Raw genomic sequence first — 24,738 nt, forward strand, 5'->3', positions numbered from 1 at the left:
TTTTATATATATTCAAAGATTCGGTAAAATAGAAATCTGTCTGTATTAGAATAGCTGCTAGTCATGCTTAAAAGGTGAAAAAGCCAGAGCCAGAAAAATTCCTCCAGAACTGAGTAGTTGCAATGGGCAAAATGCACTTGCCATTTGTAACTGCTAACCACCCCACCCTAAAAAAAAAAAAAATAAAATTGGAAGGTAAGGGCGGCAAACGTACCCAGTGAGTGCACTGCAACCCTCACCCCGAGACAAGTCTCTCATCTCCCGCAGCCCTCTAGTCTCTTGGTTTTCAAAATCCCGAGCCACCTTACCCTACTAATTACTGCCTGAAAGAGCACAAAATCCACCCACCCGCCTGTTACAAAAGCGTGCCAAGATAGAAATGACGTCTTTAAACGAGCGAGCGACCAATAGAGCATGCCCCCCCTTTCTCCCTTCCTTCCTGCGATAGTTTCCGGCCTGCGTTGACGTCATCACTCTTCGCCGGCTGCTAGCGCTGTAGTGCGTTTGCTCCCCTGTGTTGTATTTTTTTGCTTGCAAGGTCGCTGGTGTAGCGGGTGTGTGGTTGGCGGGCGTGAGTCGGCATGTCGGGCTACAGCCCAGAAGAGAAGCTGCGGCTAGAGCAGCTGCGGGTGCTGAGGCGGCGCTGGCTCAAAGACCAGGAGCTGAGTCCGCGCGAGCCCGTGCTGCCGCCCGACAGCTCCGGGCCTGTGCAGCGCTTCTGGCAGCGCTTCCTGCAGCCGCAGAGCCTCTGGAGGGTCTACGTAAGTCCTGGTGGTATACAGGGAGGAGGGGGGGGAGGGGAGCACCTGCCGGTTGGACCGCGGTGCACGCGGTCGGGGAGCCATCCCATGGTTTATACTTGTCTGGCTAATCTCAGCCGGAGGGAGACGAAAGGGACTTGCCCAAGGTTAAAGAGTGAGATGGTGGCAGAGGGAATTTGATCGTGATGCCCTCCACCTTTTTCTTCAAATAGATAATTTTCTGTGGTCGCACGTTTTAATTCTGCTGCCTGGTGCGAGCATGTGGTTAATATCAATATATTACATATGGAGACTGGTTTACTACAGGGGTGACCACCTCCAGTCCTCGAAAGCTACAAACGGGCCGGGTTTTCAGGATATCCACAATAAATATGTATGAGATAGAATTGCATTGTATGCATGCATATTCAGAAAACCTGGACTGTTTGTGGCTCTCCAGGACCAGAATTGGGCCCCCCTGGTCTTACAAGTCGTTAAGCATCTGGTACTTGCTACTGTTGGAGGCTAGGTGGATCTTTCGTCCGATCCAGTTTGGCCATTCTTGTATTTTTTTTTTTTTATATATTAAATTGACTCTTCATCCTTCTAAATGTGGTATACTAGGACTAGTGAAACTTTTACCTTTATTATTAAAAAAAAAAAAAGGGGGAATCTATAAAGTGATCAGTCTAAGTAAATTTTAAAAATTACATGGATAACGGATACATTATAGCAGATAAATGGTGAATATTAACATCTTAGGAAAATAAAACTTATTTTAGGTTGTCTTTCAAAACAGTATTTTATTAAAATAAAAATCCTCTCTGAAGTGCAACTTTAGCAAAAAATGCAGAGCGTGTAGTGGGTAGGAAAATTGGTGATTATTTTGTCATAATTACACAACATATTTATAAGCATAGATGTTTTACTTATAGGTCTGAGAATAAGCAATACAAGATTAGAGTTTGCATTAAAGAAAATATACACAAAAATACTTCCCCTCACAGTTCCCAATGAGATATATTTTTGGAAATCTGGGAACACATTGTGCTGGAAAATCAGCAATAGCTCATCAGGCACTTCATTAACCACTGTTAATGCCCAAAGCTATTCTTTCTCCAATGTCAAACAGTTAGCTTGAAGTAAGTCTTTTTATGTTGAGTCTGCTGACCTTTGCTCTAGTTTCTTCTCTGGACACTTCTCGAGGCCTCAACTGTCTGTTATCTCATCAGCAAGCAGTTTGGTGTGGCCAAATGGCTAATGTCCTATTTTCTTCTGATATCTGCACAGTTAGCCTTCTGAGTAACTGCTCTTTAATATATCTGATCTCAGGACATGTTTTTAGTTTCAAGCAGGCTAAGAAAAACAGCATATTTATTCTCAGAACTTATAGGTCTTACATCAAATAATTACACTGATAATATCAGTGATTTCTTTGCCTCATTACTTGCTATTGCAGCACAATAGTCTTCCACAAGCTAAATAACTCCTTAAAATAATTTCCCATAGAGGAGTATATTGTAAGGAGGAATGAGCTGCAGAGGTAAAGGATGGCAAAGGAATGTCTTGGAAATGAGAATCAGCTAGAAAGTCAAGAATCAGAGGAGAAAAATGATTTTGGGTCTGTGTGTGAAATGAGCATTGAGTGGTAATGAACAATGCGGCATTTTTTAATCTACCAACACACAATCTACCTCTTCTCAAATCTTTTGCATGTCTCCTTTTCTAGCATGTGGTTAGATTCAGGACCAGTGGGTTATGTACCGCTACCATCTGCTGGAGACAGAGCAAACTGACATCACAGTATATATATAGTCCTGCAGTGACATCAGCCTGTCAGTATGCTCAGTCTCCAGCAGATGATAGACGTGCATCTTCCTACTGGGGATTGCTTCAGATTTTGTAAGGAGAATTTAAAAAAAAGAATTGATTGTCCCGTTCTCCTGCGGTGATACCAAATGGTCTCTCCCACAGTTGAGAATTCCTGCGATGATTTCCATGCACTCTCAGATGTATGCCTTGGTCCAGTAGCTGGTTTTTCAGCTGGCATGGACTTAGCTGATTGTACAGCTTAAAGGCAGCAGGTGCAGGAAGCCGACCAAGCGCGGCAGTGATGACAGATGCCCTCTTCCCCCCACAGTTAGAGACAGTCCCTGTACTCATCCGGGAAGGGCTGAGTTCAGATAAGTTTAAAAAAACAAAACATTACAGAGACACAGTGAAGGAGAATTGTTCAGGGATTCCCCTTCCTCTGCCTCCGAGCTCGGTGCGCCGTTTAGACGTTCGTCCCACCGAGGGAGGTTCAGGAATGGGGTCAGTCTGGCGGGTTGAGCAGCCTCTTTTGGCTAGGGCCCACTCCGAGGCTTTTCCACTGTGTGCCATGTGGTAGGCCGTGACAGTGTTTACACATGCTTTTGCCTACGCGTTGTGCATCTCGGTGTGTGTCCACGTTTTGTGTCCAGGTTTTGGATGCTAAGTTGAGTCGGCTTGGGCGTCCAGGTTAAGTGTTGTCCAGCTTGGACGTGTGCACATCCTGTGCGCACAAATTGGGCATACATTTGTGTGCACTTAAGTTGGGACCCTAACTCTTGGGATGCCTAAATTTTGGATGCATAAAAAAAAAAAGCGCACTTATAATGAAGCAGATCCTGACTCTGGAGGATGGGGAAATTCCTTCAGGATTAGAACTGTATAGGACTATGTTGCAGTTCTTTCATAGAGATGAATTGCTGACCCTGATTTCCTAGACATTGAAAATCCTGGGAGTTCCTGGAGCAGATTCCATGTCTGAGCCAAAGAAAAATACCATTTTGGTTTCTTTGTGTAATGACTCTTGTTTTTTCCCAGTTATTGAGGCCATTCAAGAATTGATTGATTGAATGGAACATCTCGGAGGCAAATGTTTAAGGGGGTCACACCTTGGAAGGCCTGTGCCCACTGGATCCAGTGACGAGAGAGCGTCTGCATTTCCCAAAAGTGGATGTGCTTGTCTCTGCAGTCTCTAAACGGACGACTATCCCTGTGGAGGGAGCAATGGCCTTGAAGGATGTGCATGATAGGAGAACTGAGGCCATCCTTAAGCCTTCGAAGCAGTGGCAATGACTTTGCAGATAGCTTCCTGTTGTTCTCTGGTGGCTCGCTTTTGTTTGCTTCTCTCTCAGGAGGTTGATGACTCTGGAGTGACTTTCAGGGCAGTTATGGAATCCGCTGCTGCTGCTTTAGCATATGCGGGTTGCGATTTGGTCTACACCTCGGCCAGAGGAGTGGCATTGGTAATGGCGGACAGATGCCAGTTATGGCTGAGGAATTGGTCAGCTGATGCAACCTCCAAGGCTAACCTTAAAGAATTGCCTTTTAAAGGCTCGCTCTTGTTTGGGAATAAGTTGGAGAAGCTGACCAGTAAGTGGGGCAAATCTTCCGTTCCTTGTTGCCAGAGGATAATCAGTTGCCATGCCCCTTTGGAATAAGGGGTTGTCTCAGAGGTTCCAAGTGTTTTTGTCCCTATAGAGGGATGACCTTTCAGAGGACTCAGGCCTTTCGTCCCAAACATCCCAGACAAGGTGGGGGCTTGGCTAGTGCAGAGACCCGACCCACCCCCAGGAACAGGAAATAGGGAGATGCCACTCTCTCTCTCTCTCTCTCTCTTATCAGAGGTGGGTTGAGACCACATCAAATCAGTGGGTCCTGGAAGTGATACGAGAAGGATATGTGCTGGAATTTCACAATGTTCCTCAGGACATGCTCATGGTTTCTCCCTGCCATTCCCCAAAGAAGAAGCAGGCAGTGGAGTGTAAGCTGTCAAGGCTCCTCAGTCTGAGGGCAGTGGTTCCAATATCCTCGTCTCAAGAAAATATGGGTCAACATTCCATTAATTTTGTTGTGCTGATGTAGGAGGGCTCCTTTCATTCCATCCTGAATCTCAAAGGGATCAACTGTCATTTGCGAGTGATTCAATTTCGCATGGAAACATTGCACTCAGTATAATGGCTGTGCAGTCGGGAATTTCTGACTTCCTTGGATCTGTCAGAGGCTTACCTCCATATTCCTATTTGATTGGAGCACCAACGTTTTCTGTGTTTTGCTTGAGGTGCCATTATCAGTTTTGGGCACTGCCTTTTGGTTTAGCCACTGCTCCCAGACCTTTTTCCAAGATTATGGTGGTGGTGGTGGTGGCAGAACTGAGAGAGGATGGGATCCTAGTACATCTGTATTTAGATGACTGGTTGATTCGGGCCAAGTCTCTGGAAGAGAGCCGTCTGGTGACCCGCAAACTGATCTCCCCGTTAAAGGAGCTCGGTTGGGTGGTGAACCTAGCCAAGAGCAGTATTCAGCCATCTCGGTTGTTGGAGTATCTGGGTGTGGGATTTGACATGATACAGGGCAAAGTTTTTCTGCCAGAAGCTCGTATTCAAAAGTTGATGTCTCAGGTGTGTCTCTTGGTGAGCACTATACGCCCGATACTGTGTTCCTATCTACAGGTACGCAGGTTGATGGCGGCAACCCTGGAAGTGGTGCCGTGGGCGAGGGCACATACATGTCCACTTCATCGTTCCCCGCAGTCTCGTTGGAACCCACAGTCTCAGGACTATTCGATTCGGCTCCACCTACCGATGGAAGTCTGCTCACACCTCCAGTGGTGGCTGAAAGCAGATCATCTGAAAAAGGGAGTTTCCCTGACATTGCCAGACTGGTTGGTACTTACGACAGATGCGAGTCTCCAAGGTTGGGGGACTAACAGCTGAGATTCAATGCCAAGAAGTGCAGAGTCATGCACATGGGGTGTGGAAATCTGAAAGAACTGTATTCGATGGGGGGTGAAGGACTGAGGTGTAGGGAGCAGGAGAGAGACCTAGGGGTGATAGTGTCTAATAATCTGAAGTCGGCGAAACAATATGACAAGGCGATAGCTAAAGCCAGAAGAATGCTGGGCTGCATAGAGAGAGGAATATCGAGTAAGAAAAGGGAAGTGATGATCCCCTTGTACAGGTCCTTGGTGAGGCCTCACCTGGAGTACTGTGCTCAGTTCTGGAGACTGTATCTCCGAAGGGACAGAGACAGGATGGAGGCGGTCCAGAGAAGGGCGACCAAAAAGGTGGAGGGTTTTCATCCAATGACTTATGAGGAGAGATTGAAGAATCTAAATATGTACACCCTGGAGGAAAGGCGGAGCAGAGGTGATATGATACAGACCTTCAGATACTTGAAAGGTTTTAATGATCCAAAGATAATGACAAACTTTTTCCATTGGGGAAAAAAATCAGCAGAACCAGAGGTCATGATTTAAAACTCCAGGGAGGAAGACTCAGAACCAATGTCAGGAAGTATTTCTTCACGGAGAGGGTGGTGGATGCCTGGAATGCCCTTCCAGAGGAAGTGGTGAAGACCAGAACTGTGAAGGACTTCAAAGGGGTGTGGGATAAACACTGTGGATCCATAAAGTCTAGAGGATGTGAAGGAAGAGAGGGTGGCTCGCGGGAATGACAGCTACTACCTGGAGAGAATACCCTTATTCATTAAACATACACACGGTTAATACGACTCCAACATTGCTCTAAGCTACACCGGCAAGAGGAAATGTGGAAAAAAGGATTTGTATTCACAAAATAAGTGGAGAGAAGCTTGCTTGTTACGGTGGTTACTACCCCAAACCAAATAAGCCTGTGTTGCAACCGTCCCTTCCCGACGGCTTCACTCCGCCTACCTTTCTTTCTTTGCACCTCCTCTCGCTATGGATGGACACCTGGCTGCCGCGGCATCTGCCTGCAGTCCTTGCCGGTGTCCCCGGACCGGCTTGGGCGCTGCCTCCCGCCATGCTCCACTGGTACCTTAGGGCGCGGCCCTCACTCTTATTTCCTACTTGGCGTGAACCTCAGGGGCACCCCCTTGTGATGACGTCATGCTGCCCGGATATTTAAAGCCTACGATGTTTGCTAGCCTTTGAGTTAGCAAGGGGTATCTTATGGATGGGATTCGTTCTCCGTACCCAGCTACTCTGCCTCTCCAATCTTCCATTGGACTCTTAACGCTAACGGGGTACTCGTCCTCGAGGGCCTCACTTGCTTTTCATGTCGCTATCAGGAAACCGGTACTCGCTCCTCGAGGGCCCATGTTCCCTGACTCGCTGTTCTTCTGCCTGGAAGGATTCGCTATCTTCAACATCAGTGAGTACTTCCATCTTTACCTCAGAACTGTTCCCTGGAACCAGGTACTCGCTCCTCGAGGGCCTGCCTCTGTTCCAGCCCTAGTGCCATCTCCTACATGGAACCGCTGTGTGAGTACATTACCTTCAAGCCTCTCAGCTCTCAGGGATCAGGTACTCGCTCCTCGGGGGGCCTACTCTCCCTATCCTAGGGTTCTCCATACTGAGGCTTTGTGCATATTCCACTGTACTCATTATTCTCAGTTCTTTCCACTACAGCACTGTTACCGGAGGAGTCGCTGTTTCAGCGCCTGAGGGACACTAGCCCAGCCGGGCTACTTCTGCTGCTCACCACTGCCACCTCTGGTGGCTTCATCACATTGTCTAATAAAAGATCAATCTCTGTGTTTGTGTGTCCTAAGCTGAGCCTGACCTGTGGCCCCTCACGGGACTTCCCCCCTGTGGGCGTGGTCAGCTGCCACAGTGTCCAAGGGTCAGCCCAATCCTCACTAATTATAACAGCCTGACACTTCACTTTCAATGCATATCCAGCATAGCTCTCTGCTTCAATGGCAGGGGAGAAAGTCTGATACTTCACGCATATCCAGCATAGCTCTCTGCTTCAAGGCAGGGGGGAATGAAGTAAAGTGGATCCATATACAGACAATAACCAACAAGGTCCAAATTACATAGTCTGGGTAAACAAATAAGCATAGATATTTTACTTAGATGCAGTTTCAACACTGCTCTCTACATTAATGGAGGGGGTGGAAGGGAAATAGAACCAAAAGGTTATAAAGGGCCAAGAGTAACAGAAGTATGAGAGAGGAAAAAAAAGCACGAAAGCTTGCTGGGCAGTCTGGATGGGCCATTTGGTTGTCTTCTGCTGTCATTTCTATATGTAACAGGGCAAGAGCACTAGAACATAGAGGAGTCTTTCAGGAAAATAAATCGGCTGGAAGCCCAAGCGGTCCAGTTGGCTTGCTTGTAGTTCAGCAGCAGACTACAGGGATGAGTGGTCTGAATAATGTCGGACAACATGACGGTGGCTTACTTCAGGGAGGAACCAAGAGCCAGCAGGTATCGCGGGAGATAGACTGATAGAATGGGAGGAAATGCATTATTCAGGTAATTTCGGCATTTCGCATTGCAGAAAAAGACAATGTAAGAGCAGCCTTTTTCAGTAGGGAGAGTCTGGGCCCAGGAGAATGGGTATTGTCTGACAAGGTGTTCCAGCTGATAGTGGATCACTGGAGCCTTCTGTTTATAGACCTGCTGGCGGCTTCTTGCAGTTCGAAAGTTCCTCCATTCTTTAGTCACAGGAGAGATCCGAAGTCTTTGGTTATCAATGCTCTTGTGCAGGTCTGGCCAGAAGACAAGCTGCTGTATGCCTTTCCCCTGTGGCCACATGTTGGGCAGAATAATTTGAAAGATCGAAGGCCACAGGGGAATGGTGGTCCTGGTGGCACCGGATTAGCCCAGAAGACCATGGTATGCAGATCTGCAAAAACTCCTAGTAGAAACGCCCCTTCATCTTCTGCCATACAGGAATTTGTTGCAGCAGGGGCCTGTCCTTCATGAAGATCTGATTCGGTTTTGTCTTATGGTATGGCCCTTGAGAGGGCTCACTTGTTGAAGCGTGGATATTCTTCTGCGATGATTTCAGTCTCGTAGCAAAATGGCAAGTTCTCCTCTTACTTAGCCTATGTATGGGTTTGGTGAGTTTAAGGTTTGGTGTGAAAATCGAGGTGTTCTTCCTCGTTCAGGTAAGATCTCTCTCATTTTGGAATTTTTGCAGGATGGGTTAAAGGGTTGGCCCTTAATTCCTTGAAGGTACAGGTATCGACTCTTGTCTGTTTCAGGGGCCAGGTGACCAGTGAATCCTTATCATGTCATCCTGATGTGGCCCTTTTCTTGGGAGGAGGGAAACATCTTCAGCCTCCCTTGCAATTACCGGTTCTTTTGTGCAGTCTTAACCTGGTGTTGGATTTCTTGGTGGGATCTACATTTTGACCACTGCATAGCCTTTTCTTGTGGTTACTGACCTTGAAAACAGTGTTTCTGGTGGTGATTTGTTCTGTGCATCAAGTTTCTGAGCTGCAGGCCTTGTCTTGCCAGGAGTCATTCCTTCAGGTGACACCAGGACCAATACAGCTGCACACTGTTCCTTCAATGTTGCCTAAAGTGGTCTCAGATTTTCACTTGAATCAATCCATTTCCTTGCCATCCTTGGATAAGGAAAGAGATGCGGAAGAATATCACCTGTTGCATCCCTTGGATGTCAAGAGTCATGTCGTGAGGTATCTGGAGGTTTCTATATCTTTCCATAAGACGGATTGCCTGTTTGTTCTTCATGGGAGAGGAAGACAGGGCAAACCAGCTTAATGGGCTAGAATAGCTCGCTGGATTAAGGAGGTGGTTACGGTTGCATATGTGGCTGCTGAAAAACCATTGCCTACTCAGGTTAGGGCTCATTCCACTAGGGCTCAGGCAGTGTCACCAGGTGGAGGTTAGATTGTTGTCTTCCGTCAACCATTTGCCGAGCTGCAATGTGTTCCTCCTTACACACCTTTTCCAAGTATTATCGTCTGGTTGTGCAGGCCTGGGAGGATGTAGTCTTTGCATGTATGATGTTAACTGGACCGCAGTTGGTCTCCCAACCTATTTGGGAGTACATCCCACTGGTCCTGAATCCATCTATCCACATGCTAGGAAATGAAAAATTACTACTTACCTGATAATTTCCTTTTCCTTAAGATGGATAGATGGATTCAGCTTTCCGCTCTTGGCTGCTGAATGGAATGACTGGTGATGGTCCTCCTCTGTGGCTTCGTGTTCCACTGGATTACTGGTAAGTATTTATCCAGTCCCTAGACTAGTAGGCATATGTTCTTGCCTGAGTTCGTTTCATGTTGGTTGAATACAGAAATAAATATTTTTTTTTTTTTAATCAAGTTTTTTGCTACTCTCTCCACAGTTGCTTTTGAAAAGAATACTGGCAGGCTGATGTCACTGCAGGACTATATATACTGTGACATCAATTTGCTCTCTCCATCTGCTAGTAAAGGGGCATAACCCACTGGTCCTGAATCTATCTAGCCACCTTAAGGAAAAGTAAATTATCAGTTAAGTAGTAATTTATCATTTTGCTTTCATCTTAAATGTGTAATCTCTCTTGGCAAAGGACTTCTTCTCTGATTTTACAATGGCACCACAATCAAAGGTGGCAGTTGTTTTCCAGTTTAGAAAACATCCTAGTAGAAGTTTTATCTTGTGACAAACTAGCAAGTCTTATGTGGCTCACTTGTGGGTTGCTACCCACAGATTAAGAACCACTGGTATAGTGTTTACAGATTATAAATAAGGTAGATAATGATCATGCTTTTTAAAATTTGAAGGAGTTGTATTTTTTTTTTTTTTTTACTTGCAGGCTTTTAAAGTGTACAATGGTGGTGTTTTTACTTTAACTCGAATACTTATACCTGCCTGGATTATTCACTACTATGTCAAATACCATTTAGAGGTAAGTTTTTGTTATTTTTTTCTGTGAAATGTGAGCAGAGCTTTATTGAAAGGGAGGCTGTCAGTTAAAATGGAAGCATGTAAAACCTTGGTTTGGTGGGGTATTTTTGTTATTGTTGCTACATCATTAGTTATGTCTTGTTTTAGCCCTTTAGCTGGTCTGAAGCATTTTTAATGAAACTGTGACCATTGGAGGGAAACTGTGCCACAGAGCAAAGACTGCGGTTTGCTGACAGTATGGTGCAGCACTTATACCTGTAGTGCTGATTTCAAGTGGAAGAAGGACTACAAATCCCACAGTGCATTATGGCAATGTTTCCCAATCTTTTCAAGCCTACAGCATACCTATATTAACAAAAATGCAGTCTAGCACACCAACCTCCATGGAGCCAAGTACTGCAGACATGGAGAGGATTAGTTCCCAAAAGAAGAGCTAGGGAAAACCCACCAGCCTCTCTTCCAAACTTTTAAAACAAAGGGGAGAGAGGGGGGAAAGAGACACACATCAACCCATCACAGTGGACCATCTGCTATATACAAGTCAAGTTGGTGTGATGCAGGCGGTTGGCTTGGTTACCTTGACTGCTTCACGAAGCTGCCAGATCTTTTCCACTGTGCTGCTCCGAATACTTGAGTGGGCCACATTCAGTGCACGCCCCTCGCATCTCACTCAGCATGGGGATGAGTCGGAGGCTGGAAGGACTCCAAAAATGAGGCTGGGGGGAAGCAGAAGTGGAGGAGGTGCGGGTGTGTAATGTGTGCTGCACAAAGAAGGGCCCAGCATTCATGCCCTGCATGCTGCCCATTAATTACCACAATCTGGAGCTCATGCTGTAGCCAGGATGAGGAGGAATGCATGATTACACGTGTCCTCAGCAAGGAGCTCCTACGTGTTTAAGAGCCGCCACCGCTGGTGTGTCTTATTTCTGTGAGGTGCTAAGAGCCAGTGCCCAGGTGCTGGTCTGGATCTGAGCATCAGGCAGTAGGAGACCCTTTTTCCATAGCATACCTGATTTTTGGGTCTGAAGGCACACCGGTTGGGAAACACTGCATTATGAAATGACATCAACATGCACGAGGAAGCTGAATCGAAATGCACTTTGAGGCTGATGAGGTCATTTTGGATGCAAGGGAAAACTTGGCAAGACAACTTTTTATTGTAATAACACACACAGCACCTTTGAGTGCATGCACTTTGAAAAAATATGGAGCAAAAACACTTGCATAGACTTGTATGAGTTGATACAATTCGCTAGTACTGTATACATGATATAGTGGTAAGGCTGTGCACGTGTGGCAACTTAAGCTTTCTTTTAAGATAAGTTAGTTATAAATTATAATTATTTTAAGACATGGATATCCATGATTTAATATAACTGATGGGAGGAAGAAAGATGGGTTTAACGGGGTAGGGGAATTATGAAGCGGTCAGAGTGGAGTTGTAGGAAAAATTTGGTAACTTGTAATCTGATTGAGGTGGTTGAGGCTGAAAAACCTTTTAGATAGTATATCAATGTCTGTTCAGTTAGATCTAACGAGGATCTGATTTTTGCTTTTCTTAATGGATTTAAAACCAGATATGCTATTAACAGAAGCATGCCATTCACAAGTTGATGATACAATTTTGAATCAAATTTGCCCCCCCCAGATATAGATATTTTGAGCATGCTAGGGCAGTCTGGAGAGGAGTGGGGAGGTGATGTTTGTTTATAGGGAAAATCTGTCCATTTGTGATACGTTACATAAAATAGGGTTATATAATGAAAGCATTGTGGTTACTTTGGGGCATGGGCTATAGGGTTGGTCTACAGATACCTAGGAAGGAAGGGGACCTCTATAGAGAGGTTAGTTGACTACATTTTTATGTTGGATTTGATTTAGATTTATCTGATTGTTGTTGGGTGACTTCAGTGTCACTGTTGATTGTGGATCAGAAAGTATAGCTAGGGAATTTTTGAATGCTATACAGGCAGTCTTTCTCAATTGATGGATTCTGAGATCCATCGGGCTGGCCATACTCTTGATCTTTTGTTTGCGCCGTCTGAATTGATTTCCAACAAATTGGTAAGTGAGCTTTATTTGGAAGAAGTGGTTTGGTCCGATCATTATCTGATGTCATTTACATTTTCTGTGATACACCAATACTAAAAGCCACCACTAATAGTTGATACATTTTCTGGCCATATTGAACCTAGATTTAACTCATAAGAGTTGTTATGCAGCGCTTTAGAGGTATGGTTGACTTAGATACTTTTAGAACTGTTTGGGAGGAAGTGAATGTTAACTTAGATTGCAGATCCATTAATACATTTGTGGAATCCCTGGAAATTAATTTAAAGATAGAAATGGACAGGGTTCTGCCTGTTAAGGTGGGTCCCTCCCGTTAGCTTGGAAGTGTTTCCTTGGTACTCTCTGGGCCCTTAGTGGGGGAAAAAAAAAGCAGGCCATGCAGTGCATTGAAAGGAAATGGTGAAAGAGGAAGAACGAGGTGATGAGGCAACAATTTCTTGTGATTAGAATTTAGTATAAGCGAGAATTTGAAGCACTGCAGAAGTAATAATTGTCTTGTATAATATAATATAAGCCTCATTGAATCGCCTGCAAGCCTTGTTTGATTTAATGACTTGTTTAACTGAATAGCCTATAGCTATAGATCATCTATTGTTGACTTTAACAGTTAGCTTGCTATCTACTGTAATGATAAATTAGACGAGGTTCGAACTAATTTGTAGCTTGATCCCTCAGCCTAGAGAGACTATTTTTATGTTGAAGAAGGTTCTTGCTTGGAATTTCTTTGTTATTGGCCTCAACAGAGGTAGCAAAGGAACCATGAATGTTAAAATCCTTTTTTAGCCTCTTGGATGTGTGCCCTTCTGGGTCTTACACAGTTTGGGTGGGGAAATGCTAAAGGTAATTACGGCTTTAGTAAATTGTGTCTTGGAGGAGGGATGATGCCGGCACAATTCAAAAGGGGCATTATATGCCCAGGTTTGCAAGCCCTCCATTTTGTCTCCCAGAGAACCAGATAATTAACACCCAATTTCTGTTTTATTCCGATTTATGTTCGTTATCAATTTCTATTTTATTCCGATTTATGTTCGTTATCTGTATCAAGTTATTTACCTGTATCAAGTTGTTATACTGTAAACCGGAGAGAAGGCAGACTGCTATTCTTCGGTATATAAAAGACTTTAAATAAAATAAATAAATATTGTCCCCTCCCTTGGGAAGATTTTGGAAAAGGCAGTGTTAAACCCACTGGTTCACTATGTTGAGAACAATATGATTCTGCATGAGTGGCAATGTGTATTTTGAAGAGGGCGGGGAACAGAGACACACTTTGTCACAGTCTCTGATTTTATTTTGAAAGAACTGGATCAGAAGTGTGCGGTAGTCCTGCTAGATGTTTCTTCGGCATTTGACTTCCTCTCCCATGGTATTTTAATGCAGAGGTTGAGGGAAGTGGGAATAGGTGGTACTGTCCACCTCTGGTTCTGGTTTTTTTTTTGTTTTAGAGGATTGTAAGCAACAGGTGTGACTGGAGAATAGTTCCTCCTGGAATTCTTTAATTTCAGGTGTTCCCCAGGGGTCCTCATTGTGTCCAGTGCTTTTCAGTCTTTGCTTCCAATTTGTCAATTGCTACAAGAATTAGAAATGTATTTTAATGGCTTATGAGAATGATATTCAGCTGCTCTTATGGAGGGTAAAGTGACTTGCCCAAGGTCACAAGGAGCGACAGCAGGACTTGAACCCTGGTCTCCTGGTTTGTAGCCCACTGCTCTAACCACTAGGCTATTTTATTTTACAATTGTTTTAAAATTAATTTTCCATGCTGTTTTTAATTGTGAGCTGCCCAGAACAGTTGTCTGGTAATGGGTGGGTTAAAAATTACTGTAAATAAATAAAAACAAAAATGAAGAAAGTATTACTAAATCCAACTTTGGAACATTAGCATCTGACCCAATGTTGTTCATTTCAGAAAAAGCCGTACGGGACAGTGGCAGTGAAACCCAGGCTATTCCCAGTAAGTCAGTGAATGATTTTTTTTTTTTTTGTTTGTTTTTTATTATCAGTGCAATGAACTGGTGGTTTACTTTCTGTCCCATACATGGTGTGCTTAGAATGACTGAACACCCCATCCCATGATCCTTTCTCTCCCCATCAAAAACAAAATCTCGATAACTGTGCTTTATTATTTCTGCTATTGCATTTTCTTTAGTTACAGTACTGCATATGTTAAACCATGGACCCAAAAAGCAAATCGGAAGCCGATCCAGTTGGCTGTGATACAGTAAAGACAATGAGAATCGGACGATCAGAAGAAGCCCTTTATTTCAATGCCCGACTCTGGCCGAGTTTCGCTCATAGAGCTGCCTCAGGGGCAATTCAATTAGCAGGACTTAAAATATGCCTGCAGGGCTGCTGTCACAATTAGCAGGACTTAAAATATGCAATTAGCAGGACTTAAAATATGCCTGCAGGGCTGCTGTCACACTGTCACAATATCATTAGTACCTGCAGAACGCTCTGACACTAGTGTCAGAGTCGGGCATTGAAATAAAGGGCTTCTTCTGATCGTCCGATTCTCATTGTCTTTACTATGTTAAACCATGTGCACTTAAGCAGTCTTTGGGTTTGTAGGGTGGTTTTTTTTTTTTGGGTTGGGTTTTTTTTTTACATTTTTATTATTATTATTATTATTATTATTATTATTTTTTTTTTTTTTTTACAAAATTGATATTAACCATTAGCAGGGTCCCAGGTCTGCTGCGATTGAGCAACTGCAATAAGGGCTCTGGAATTCTGTCAGGCATGGTCAAATTGCCGCAGGAGACCAGGGACCCTCTCGGAAGAGACTTATTGGAGACAGTGGATGGCACATTTCCCCTCTCCCGCCTATCCCAGAAGAGAAACAGTGGATGCAGTGGGTGGTGCAGTCGCCACACCCAGCTCCACTCATTGACTCCTATCAGCTCAAAACAGGAGAAGGACAGGGGCCTTGCAGTGCTTCTCTGCTGCATTTCCCCCTCCTCCACTGCCTGGGCTTGAATGGTGCGTTTGAATAGCGTGGTTCAAAGTGCGATGTTTGTTTGAATCCTGGCAGTGGAGGAGGAAGGACGTGCCAGAGGAGATGCAAGGTCACCGTTCTCCTCTTGTTTTGAAGCGATAGGACCTAGTGAGTGAGGGGAGCTGGATGAGGCAGCAAGGAAGTGACCTGGGAAACGTGGGCTTAATTAAAACAGACAGAGACTGTGTAGGGGGGGGGGGGAGGAGGGGTGAGTGAATGAACTGGGGATGGGAGAACGGAGTCTCGAGGTTTGTGGAGGGAGTGAACCGGTATGAGTGAACTGAAAATAGGGGGAAGTGAACTGGGGTAAGTGAGGGGAAGGTGTTAACCAGGGAGAGCAAGGGGTTTGGGGGAAGGGAGGAGTGACCCAGAATGAGTGAGGCAATCGGGTGTGGGGGGACAGGAAGTGAGAGCGAGGGAATCAGAGGGGGATATGGGAAAGATGGGATTGGGGTCTGACGCTATGGCTTCTCTCATTTTTCTTGTTTGTTGCCTTTTGCAGTACCATAGACCACAGTTAATCTCTGGCTTTTCAGCAGGTCAGCCTGCATTTTTTGCTGAGTAGTTTTTGTCCAACATAGCATGAACATGAAATAAGCCAGCCTTGTTGATACATTTGAAACATTCCCAGTAAGGGCATGATACTAGTTTAAAATGCAAGCACACATATTTTAGTGTTTAAAATGTTTCATGAAATCAGTTTTTATATATTTAAAGACTCAATACAATATAAAAAAAAAAGTGAATATATTGGAATAGCTGCTGATCTCGTTACAAAGTGTGTGTAATAACCAGAGTTTTCTTAGCATTCAGACAGGTTAATCCACACCAGTGGGTTATGCACTTCCACCCAACAGATGGAGATGAAGCAACGCTGACGACATGGTATATATATACCTCCTACACTGACAGCCCTCCAGTATTCTCTATCTACAGCAGATGGTGGACGTGCATCTCCCTACTGGGGATTGCTTTAAAAAAAAAAAAAAAAAAGGAAAAACGAAGGAAATTTAATTTGCCCTGCTCTCCTGTGATGATACCTTATGACGCCAGTAGTAAAGAAGCCTCAGTGCCTTACGATTTACACTGCTGACATATTTCTCACTCTCGCGCTCTCTTGTGCATGCTCTGTTTGTCTCGATTATGCAATATACTGCTGGCATATATGCGATTTATCCTGCTGCATTACAGCCTGGGGTTACCTTTAATCTTGTCAGTGCTGTTCAGAGACTCAGGGAGATTATCTCCTGCTTGTTTTTGCTCTTTCCGATTCCTCTTCCCAGCAGGTTGTGGAAATAGGTCCGGAAGGGGATCTGTCAGTATTTTGCTTGGTTTTCAGCAGGGAAGGGCAACTCAGTGGGTGCCAATCAGACACTTCCTGGTTTTAATATGGATCTTTCTGTCTTTCCTGGGTGGAATTGTTTCAAGGGTGGCAGTTCTTTCTACAGGTAAGTTCAGCGGAACCACCAATGTGTAAAAAAAAACCAAAAAACTTCAGGATCGCAGGCTGCAGAATCCTGCAAGTCTGGTGCCGCGGGTAAATGTCTGAGTAGGCCTTGGCCTGCTGCGGATCACTCTGATGGGGACCCAGGTGGCATGGATGACTAAAACGATCCTTACAGAGCGTTCTGTCCTAGAGATATGTTACTGACTTCTCACCCTGGCACAGAAGATATTGGGAATAACAGGTGTTGATTCCATGTCTGAGCCAAAGACGTTACTTCCCCATTATGGTTGCTATTGCTCTGGAATTTGTTGCCAGAGGATGTGGTTAGTGTAGCTGGGTTCAAAAAAGGTTTGGATAAGTTCTTGAAGGAGAAGTCCATTAACTGCTATTAATCAAGTTTACTTAGGGAATGGCCTCTGCTATTACTGGCATCAGTAGCTTGGGATCTACTTAGTGTTTGGATAATTGCCAGGTTCTTGTGGCCTGGTTTGGCCTCTGTTGGAAACAGGATGCTGGGCTTGATGGACCCTTGGTCTGACCCAGCATGGCAAGTCTTATGTTCTTATGTTTTTATTCAAGGCTTGATGATCTTAGGACGCTCTGGAAGCTAATTTTAAAGGGGGATGAGACTTGGTAGGGCTGTACCCCCTGAATCCGGCAGCAAGAGAGAGAACAGTTGCATTTTCTAAACGGGAAGGAGGTGGTATATTCTGTCACCAAGCGAATGATCATTCCTGTGGAAGGGGGGAGCGGCACTGAAGGATGCAGATAGCCTCTTGCTGCTCCCTGGTGGCTTGCACTTACCTTATCTGATCCGATCTCAGGAAGTTGATGAGTCTGGGTAGTGATGGAACTGGCTGCTGCCTTTTTGGGAGGATGCAGGCTGGACCTGGTTCATATTTCTGCCAGAGGAATGGCTTCTGAGATGGCAGCTGTGGCTGAGCTGTTGTTCGGCTGGTACATTTCAAAGTTTAAACGTACGGAATTGCCCCCTTAAAGGATCACACTTGTTGGGGAGTGAGTTAAAAAAAAAAAAAGTCAAGAAGTTAGTCCAGGTTCCTTGGTTGCTAGAAGGGCGGCTTCTCAGAGGATGGTCCCTGAGTTGGGCTCAGTCCTCTTGGCCCAGACGGGACACAGGCTTGGGAGGAGGTGCCTCCCGCGCCCTCCCCCTCCCCCCTTTGCGAAGGCCTGTGATCTGTCTCACATAGCAGTAGATAAGGGGTCACCTATCTCCTTTTAATCAGAAGGGGGTTGAGTTCACGTCAGACCAGTGGGTTCTGTAGAGTTAAGGAAAGGCTATGCTCTGCAGCTTTCACTGAGTCCCTAGGGACATCTTCACGTCTTATCTCTGCATCTCTCTGCAGAAGAGGCAGGCAGTGGAGTTTGATGACAAGGCTCCTGAACTGTCAGGCTGTGATTCCAGTGCCCAAGTCTCAGGAAGATACAGGCTGTTGTTTTATTTATTTCATTATTCCCGAGAAGGAAGGTTCCTCTCTCCTCATTCTGGACTGGAAAAGGGGGTCAATCATCATTGGTAAGTGTCTCAATTCTGTATGGAAACCTTAAGCTCGGTGACAATGGCAACACAGTCAGGGGAATTCTGTTTCTGAATCTGTCAGGCATATATACATATGCCCATTCAGCTAGAGCGACAGCGGTTTTCCACAGTTTGCCGTTTTGGGGTAGCATTATCAGTTTTTTATGTTACCTTTCAGTCTAGCCATCATACCTATAATCTTTGACAAGGTCAAGATGGTAATAGTGGCAGGGTTGAGAAAGGATGGCATTCTGGTTCCCCTCACACCTAGGTTGGTTAATTTGGGCCAAGAACCTGAAAGAGTCTTCAGGCTTTGCGTAAGGGTGATCTCCTGGCCAAGAGCAGTCTACAGCCATCTCAGACATTGAACTATCTCGGTGTTCATTTTGACACAAAGCAAGGTACGTTCCTGCCGGAAGGCCACATTCAGAAACTGCTGGCGCAGATGTGGCTATGTATTCCTCCTTATGGTGTGGTCTTACCTACAGCTGCTAGTTTTGATAGCAGCCACCCCTGGAGGTGTATACATGGGCAAGGACGCATATGTGTCCTCCTCAGCGCATACTGTTTGCACGAATTCTCGGGACTACTTGATGTGGCTTCAGTTAGCATTTGTAGGTCAGCATCCAACTGCAATAATGGTTGAAAGCAGATGATCTGAGGAAGGGCATTCTCTTCAGACCCTGGACTGGCTGATACACACGATGGATGCAAGCCTCCGGGGTTAAGGGGTTCACTGTCAGGAGTTGATAGCACAGGGGCTCTGCCGTGCAGAGGAGTCTCTCTGGGGCATCAGTGGGCTGAAAACACATGCTGTTTGGCTGGCATGTTTGCAGTTCATTGACCACTTGCAGGGTCAAGTGGATCGAGTAAGGTCAGACTATATGAGAGTGGTTTATATCACTTGTCAGGGAAGCATTAAAGGAAGTGAAGGAGGACATAGCCCAGCTCAGGGTCTGGGCAGAGGTATATCTTCAGGAGATTGCTGCCATCCACATGGCGGGAAAGGGCAAAGTAAGAGCCGATTTTCTCAGAAGGCAGAGTTTAGATCGAGAGACTGGAAGATGTCAGACGAGGCATGCCATCTCATAGTGGCCCTCTGGAGTCTACTGTTTTTAGACTTCTAGTGATATCACACAGTGAGAAGGTAGGAGTGGGTGGAAGGCAAGCTTCTGTATGCCTTTTCCCCGTGGCCCATGTTAGGCAGAGTGATTCAAAAGACACTCTGGATTAGTGTTTCTGGTGGCTCCAGGTTAGCCCAGGAGGCCGTGGTATACACAATTGTGGAGGCTCCTGGTGAATCTTGATGACAAGGATTATGGTATGGCCTTTGAAAGGGCTTGGTTTCTGAAGTATGGTTTTTCCACTGCTGCATTTTCCACCTTGCTTCAAGCTTTCCACTTCTTTAGCTTATGTTAGAGTTTGGAGTGTGTTTGAGGCTTGGTGTGAGGAACGAGGCATGCTTCCATGTTCTATGAAGATTCTGCTCATTTTGCAGTTCTTGCAGGATTGGTTCCTTACAGGCTTGGTCCTTAACTCCTTGAAGGCACAGATGGCAGATCTTGCCTGTTTCCAGGGTCAGGTGAATGGTAGACCCTTGACAGCCCATTCGGATGTGATCCAGTTTTTGAAGGAGGTGAAGCATCTTCGTTCTCCCTTACAGTTGCTGGTGCTCTTATGGAAACTTAATCTGGTTCTAGAACTTTTGGGTAAGTTTCATTTTTTGGCCACTGTCATCTCACCTTTGAGGTTACTGAGTTTGAGAACAGTGTTGTCATGGCAATTTGTTCTGCATGTGGAGTTTTGTGCTGCAGGCTCATCGGCCGGGGACAATTCCTGTAGGTGTCTCCAGGGACGGTCTAGCTTCGGTCTATTCCGTCTTTTTGCCAACAGTGGTCTCGGACTTTCTCTTGGATCATTCAATTTCCCTGCCAACGCTAGACAGGGAGCAGAGAGATGAATGAATGTTGCAGACCTTGGATGTCAAGAGGCATCTGATTAGGTAGTTTGAAGGTTTCTAAACCTCTCTGGAACACGGACCGCAAGTATGTTCTCCATGGTGACAATAAAACAGAGCGAGTCGGCGCCATGGGCTATCATAGCCCGCTGGATTAAGGAAGTTATCAAACACACATAGGAATACTGTGCAGCCATTACCTAGACGGGTCAGGGCTCAAGCAGTATCATGAGCGGAGCTTCAATTGTTGTCTCCCATCAAGTTTTGCCAAGCTATGACATGATCATTATATACCTTTTCCAGATATTGCTGCCTGGATGTGAAGACCAGGACTTAACCTTTGAGTATGTGGTGTGGGTTGGACTGAGGGCAGCCTCCCACCTTATTCGGGAGAAGCTTTGGTACATCCCATTGGTGTGGATTAACCTGTCTGAATGCTAAGAAATGAGAAATTACTACTTACCTGACAATTTCCTTTTCTTTAGTGAAGACAAGTTAATCCACCTTCCCGCCCTTGGCTGCCGGTCTGTGGTCCTATTGTCCTCCTGAGTGGCTGAGTTTCCGGGAATGACTGGTAAGTATCAGTTTTCAATCCCTAGATTAGTGATGTTACACTCTGTCAGCTCAGTGTTCCCTGTTATCTGACTGTGTGAGTGGTTGTCTGTTGATAGTTTACAAATATTGTTAGTCTGTCCACATTGTCTTTTGCAGAAAATACTGGGAGGGGTATATATATGATGACGTTGGCTTTGCTTCATCTCCATCTGCTAGTAGAGGTGCATAACCCACTGGTGTGGATTAACCTGATTTCACTAAAGGAAAGGAAATTGTCAGGTAAGTAGTAAGTTCAATTGAAAAATTCCTCCAGGATTTACATTAATTGCAAGGGACAAAATGCACTAACCATGTATTCCTGTAATCCCCCCCCCCCCCTCCATAATTTATTTTGGCAAGGTGTGAGTAGCAAACGTACATGGTGAGTGCATTTCTTCTTTGGGGACTTACACACCTACCTTTGCTTGTATGCATTTTTCTTTTCTCCACCTGTTCATGCCCTCTCATTCTCTTCTCCCCCAGCCCTCTATTCTACTCATCTCTCCCCATTCTCAGCCTTCTTACTCTCCCCATCCCACTGATGCAGTCCTCTTATCTTTGGGCGAAAGACATGGCTGCAGCTGACCAGGCTCTCTGGCAACCTCCTCCCCCTACCAGACACCACTAAGGCCCCAAGTAACTGGATTATGTAAATAACGCTATTAAAAGCACTAGGATATTGTTTTTAAATCACATCTGGTATCCTGTATCTGGAATGTTTTGTTTCGTGATGAATAGCACCTGCTTCTGAGGTGACATTTTGTGTAGATTATCATGTGAAAGTTGCATGCAAATTTTGATAAATGAAAACATTTGAGGGTAAAGTGGTTGGATGTACATAGGCAAAGTATTTTTCCAGAAGTGATTCTAGACACATCATGTGGTTTAGAAGCCCCTCAAATTATTTTTGGGCATTGTTGGTTTAGTATATTTGGATTATAAGGTTTGGTCAAATAGCTATGCATCTTATACTTACAGAAATTATCCTGGTGCATAAATCTATCGAGTAATCTTATTTGTAGCAAATAAAATCGAGACAGCATATCCAGGACCCAACAAAGCCTGTGTACTATGATGCTCTGATTTTTGCCCTTCATTCTTGCCAACACTAGAACAGCTGTCATCCTCTTCCGGTCATGGTCTGTATCGTGTGGCTGTTAATGAATTTGAGCCAAATGGTTCCTGAACTCTCACTGGGCTGAGTCACGAGACCACCACAGGAGTTCAGGCACCACAAGGATCAAACTCATTGAGAACCCTGCAGTGCAGACCAAAGGAAACAGCTATTCCTCCCATGGCATTGGTGGCAGCTAAAGGAATGGAAGGGATAACCACCTGAAATCATTATGCTGCTAGCTGGGGGATGGGCGGGGATAGGGCAGGTGGTAAGGATAGCTGGCTGCCTGATTGGGCAGAGTGGAATAGGTAACAAGGAAGTTACTGGGTAGGGAGAGGATGTAGGTGGCTGGGGGTGACTAGTGGAAGAGGATGAGGCTGGCTAAATGGTGTGGAGTTGAAACTGGCTTGAGAGGGAGACTGGTGGAGGCGAGGGAGAGGGTGAGAAAGGGAGGAAGACTGGTAGGAATCTGCATTAATTTGAAATTAAGGGCCAGATTTACTAACCTTTTTTTACCCCATAGACACAAAATGGAAAACAGCCTTAATAAAGCAATCCCTAAAAAAGCTGCAGCAGACCTCTGACAGGGAATTCTCCCTCCCCCATGCTCTTCACCTCCAGATGCTGGCTCCTGCAGAAAAGTTTTGTCAAGGCCTGATATATCTGCATCTACTGGAAAGTTACTGACAAGAACTGCAGTGTTGATACAGAGTGAAATGGTTCAGAAAGGCACTTGGAAAGTTTTGAACATGAGCATTTCTAGGGAAATGTGTTAAACATGCACCACAGCTACTTGTGACTCTTTAAAAATCACCATTTTTTTGTTCAATGATTTTTTTAATTTTTTTTTTTTAGGGTGACAGAATCATAGAGACAGGAGAGATAATGCCTCCTCTGAAAGAGGAGCACCCAGGGCATCATTGAAAGATCCTCCAGCAACTCATAAACTAGACAAGTATGTTCTTCTTGTACAGATGTGCATTCTTGATAAGTGGATATTTTCTGGAAACTATTCTTATTTAACAATAAAGTTTGCCTTCATAAAAAATATTGTATTTGTGTCACTAGATCTAATTATGCACTAAATACTTTTCCATGTAAAATCCGTTATTCAATATGGATAATTTTTGAATTGTGTGTAGGGAGGGTGGAGCCTGCAGAAAATGGACTTGCTTTGTGCATCATTGGCCAATTTGTAACTTGGCATGAATTTTTTGCAAACGCGCTAGAGATCCTCTTAGGTACTATGTTAAATTAAGTGTTGGCGGTACCTCAGCAGCAGCAAATAGATTCATAAGACTCCTTCAGTACATAGGATTCGCCATACTGGGTCAGAACATAGGTCCATCAAGCCCAATATCATGTTTTCAACAATGGCCAATCCAGGTCACAAGTACCTGGCAGAATCCCAAGGAGTAGAAAGATTCCATGTCGCTTATCCCAGGAATAAGAAGTGGATTTCTGCAACTCCAACTTAATAATGGTTTATGAAATTTTCCACCAAGGAACTTGTCCAAATCTTTTTTTTTTTTTTTTAATGTAGCTACAATAACAGCTTTAACCACATCCTCTGGCAATGAATTCCAGAGCTTAATCATGCGTAGAGTAAAAATATATTTTCTCTTTTCCCATCGATAAGCAGACTGAATTAGCCATACTGTCCGGGACATCCCTCTGGGCAACTTGAGGTGGAAAGTTTCCTGCGCGATTGCCTGACTTGCTCAGTTCTGTTTTTGGGTTTGTTTGTTTTTCCCACACAGCTCACGGATGCGGATCTCTCTTGCGTATCTTTTTCTCTCATTTCTGTTCTCTCTTACACTTCGGTATACACCAAAAAGCACTTTTAAGTGCTACCCATGGCACCCAAGACCCCAGGCTTTAAATACTGCCAGTGTGGCAAGGTTAGGTCCGTCACTGTGCCTAGGACCGGACCATGATCAGGCATCCTGCTGCAATTGCGGTAGGATGTTCCCGAGGACACGTTGTCAATGGGCTGAGAAGATAGCCAGACTGAGGGACAACAGGTCTTCGGGCTCATATGCACTAGCACACCGATCCACTCAGTCTTCACCAGCGCCCAGATCGAAGAGGCCAACCCCAGCGAAACGAGCGGCATCACTGGAACTGAACACAACAGGTCAGGGCCAGGTGGGAAAAGCCCCTCGAGAGCCCAAGGGTAGGGGTTTAGGGGAGAGACCCCCAAAAGACGCAAAGGCGCTGTTGAAACAATCGCCGAATACTGTCGCGCAGGCATCGGTAGCTCCAAAAACCAAAGCCATGCTGTCTGGGAGTCCCCAGCTAAGGGTACACTGAGCACACTATCGACTATGTATGCATAGAGGAGACATTCTTTTGTCATAGACCAAGAGGTCCCATGTGCAAAACCCGTCCCGTTGGTGGACAGCTCTATGTGCCAGTAGCATGGTGCAGTATCGCCGCACCCATTACTACATCTGATTTTGTCTGTTGCTGGAAACAATAACGGGATGTGAAGGTATGGAAAGATAACCAAGTAGCTGCTTTACATATGTCCAGAATTGGTACGTTGTGAAGGTGATCTATAGAGGCTGCTGTGGCTCTGAGTTGATGCACTCTAACTCTAACTAGAAGATCCTCC

At 45.0% G+C, this 24,738-nt stretch overlaps 1 protein-coding gene across 1 annotated transcript; it reads left to right on the forward strand.

The window, feature by feature from the left end:
• Nucleotides 1-436: 436 nt before the first annotated feature.
• NDUFB6 (NADH:ubiquinone oxidoreductase subunit B6) lies at nucleotides 437-23,169 on the forward strand. Its single transcript, XM_029615534.1, has 4 exons — nucleotides 437-761; nucleotides 10,310-10,402; nucleotides 14,381-14,425; nucleotides 22,977-23,169. The coding sequence occupies exons 1-4, from the start codon at nucleotides 582-584 to the stop codon at nucleotides 23,043-23,045; spliced, it is 387 nt and encodes a 128-aa protein (XP_029471394.1). The 5' UTR covers nucleotides 437-581; the 3' UTR covers nucleotides 23,046-23,169.
• The last annotated feature ends 1,569 nt before the right edge of the window (nucleotides 23,170-24,738 follow it).

Source organism: Rhinatrema bivittatum, chromosome 1 (genome assembly GCF_901001135.1).
Source record: "Rhinatrema bivittatum chromosome 1, aRhiBiv1.1, whole genome shotgun sequence".
NCBI classification, from domain to species: Eukaryota; Metazoa; Chordata; class Amphibia; order Gymnophiona; family Rhinatrematidae; genus Rhinatrema; species Rhinatrema bivittatum.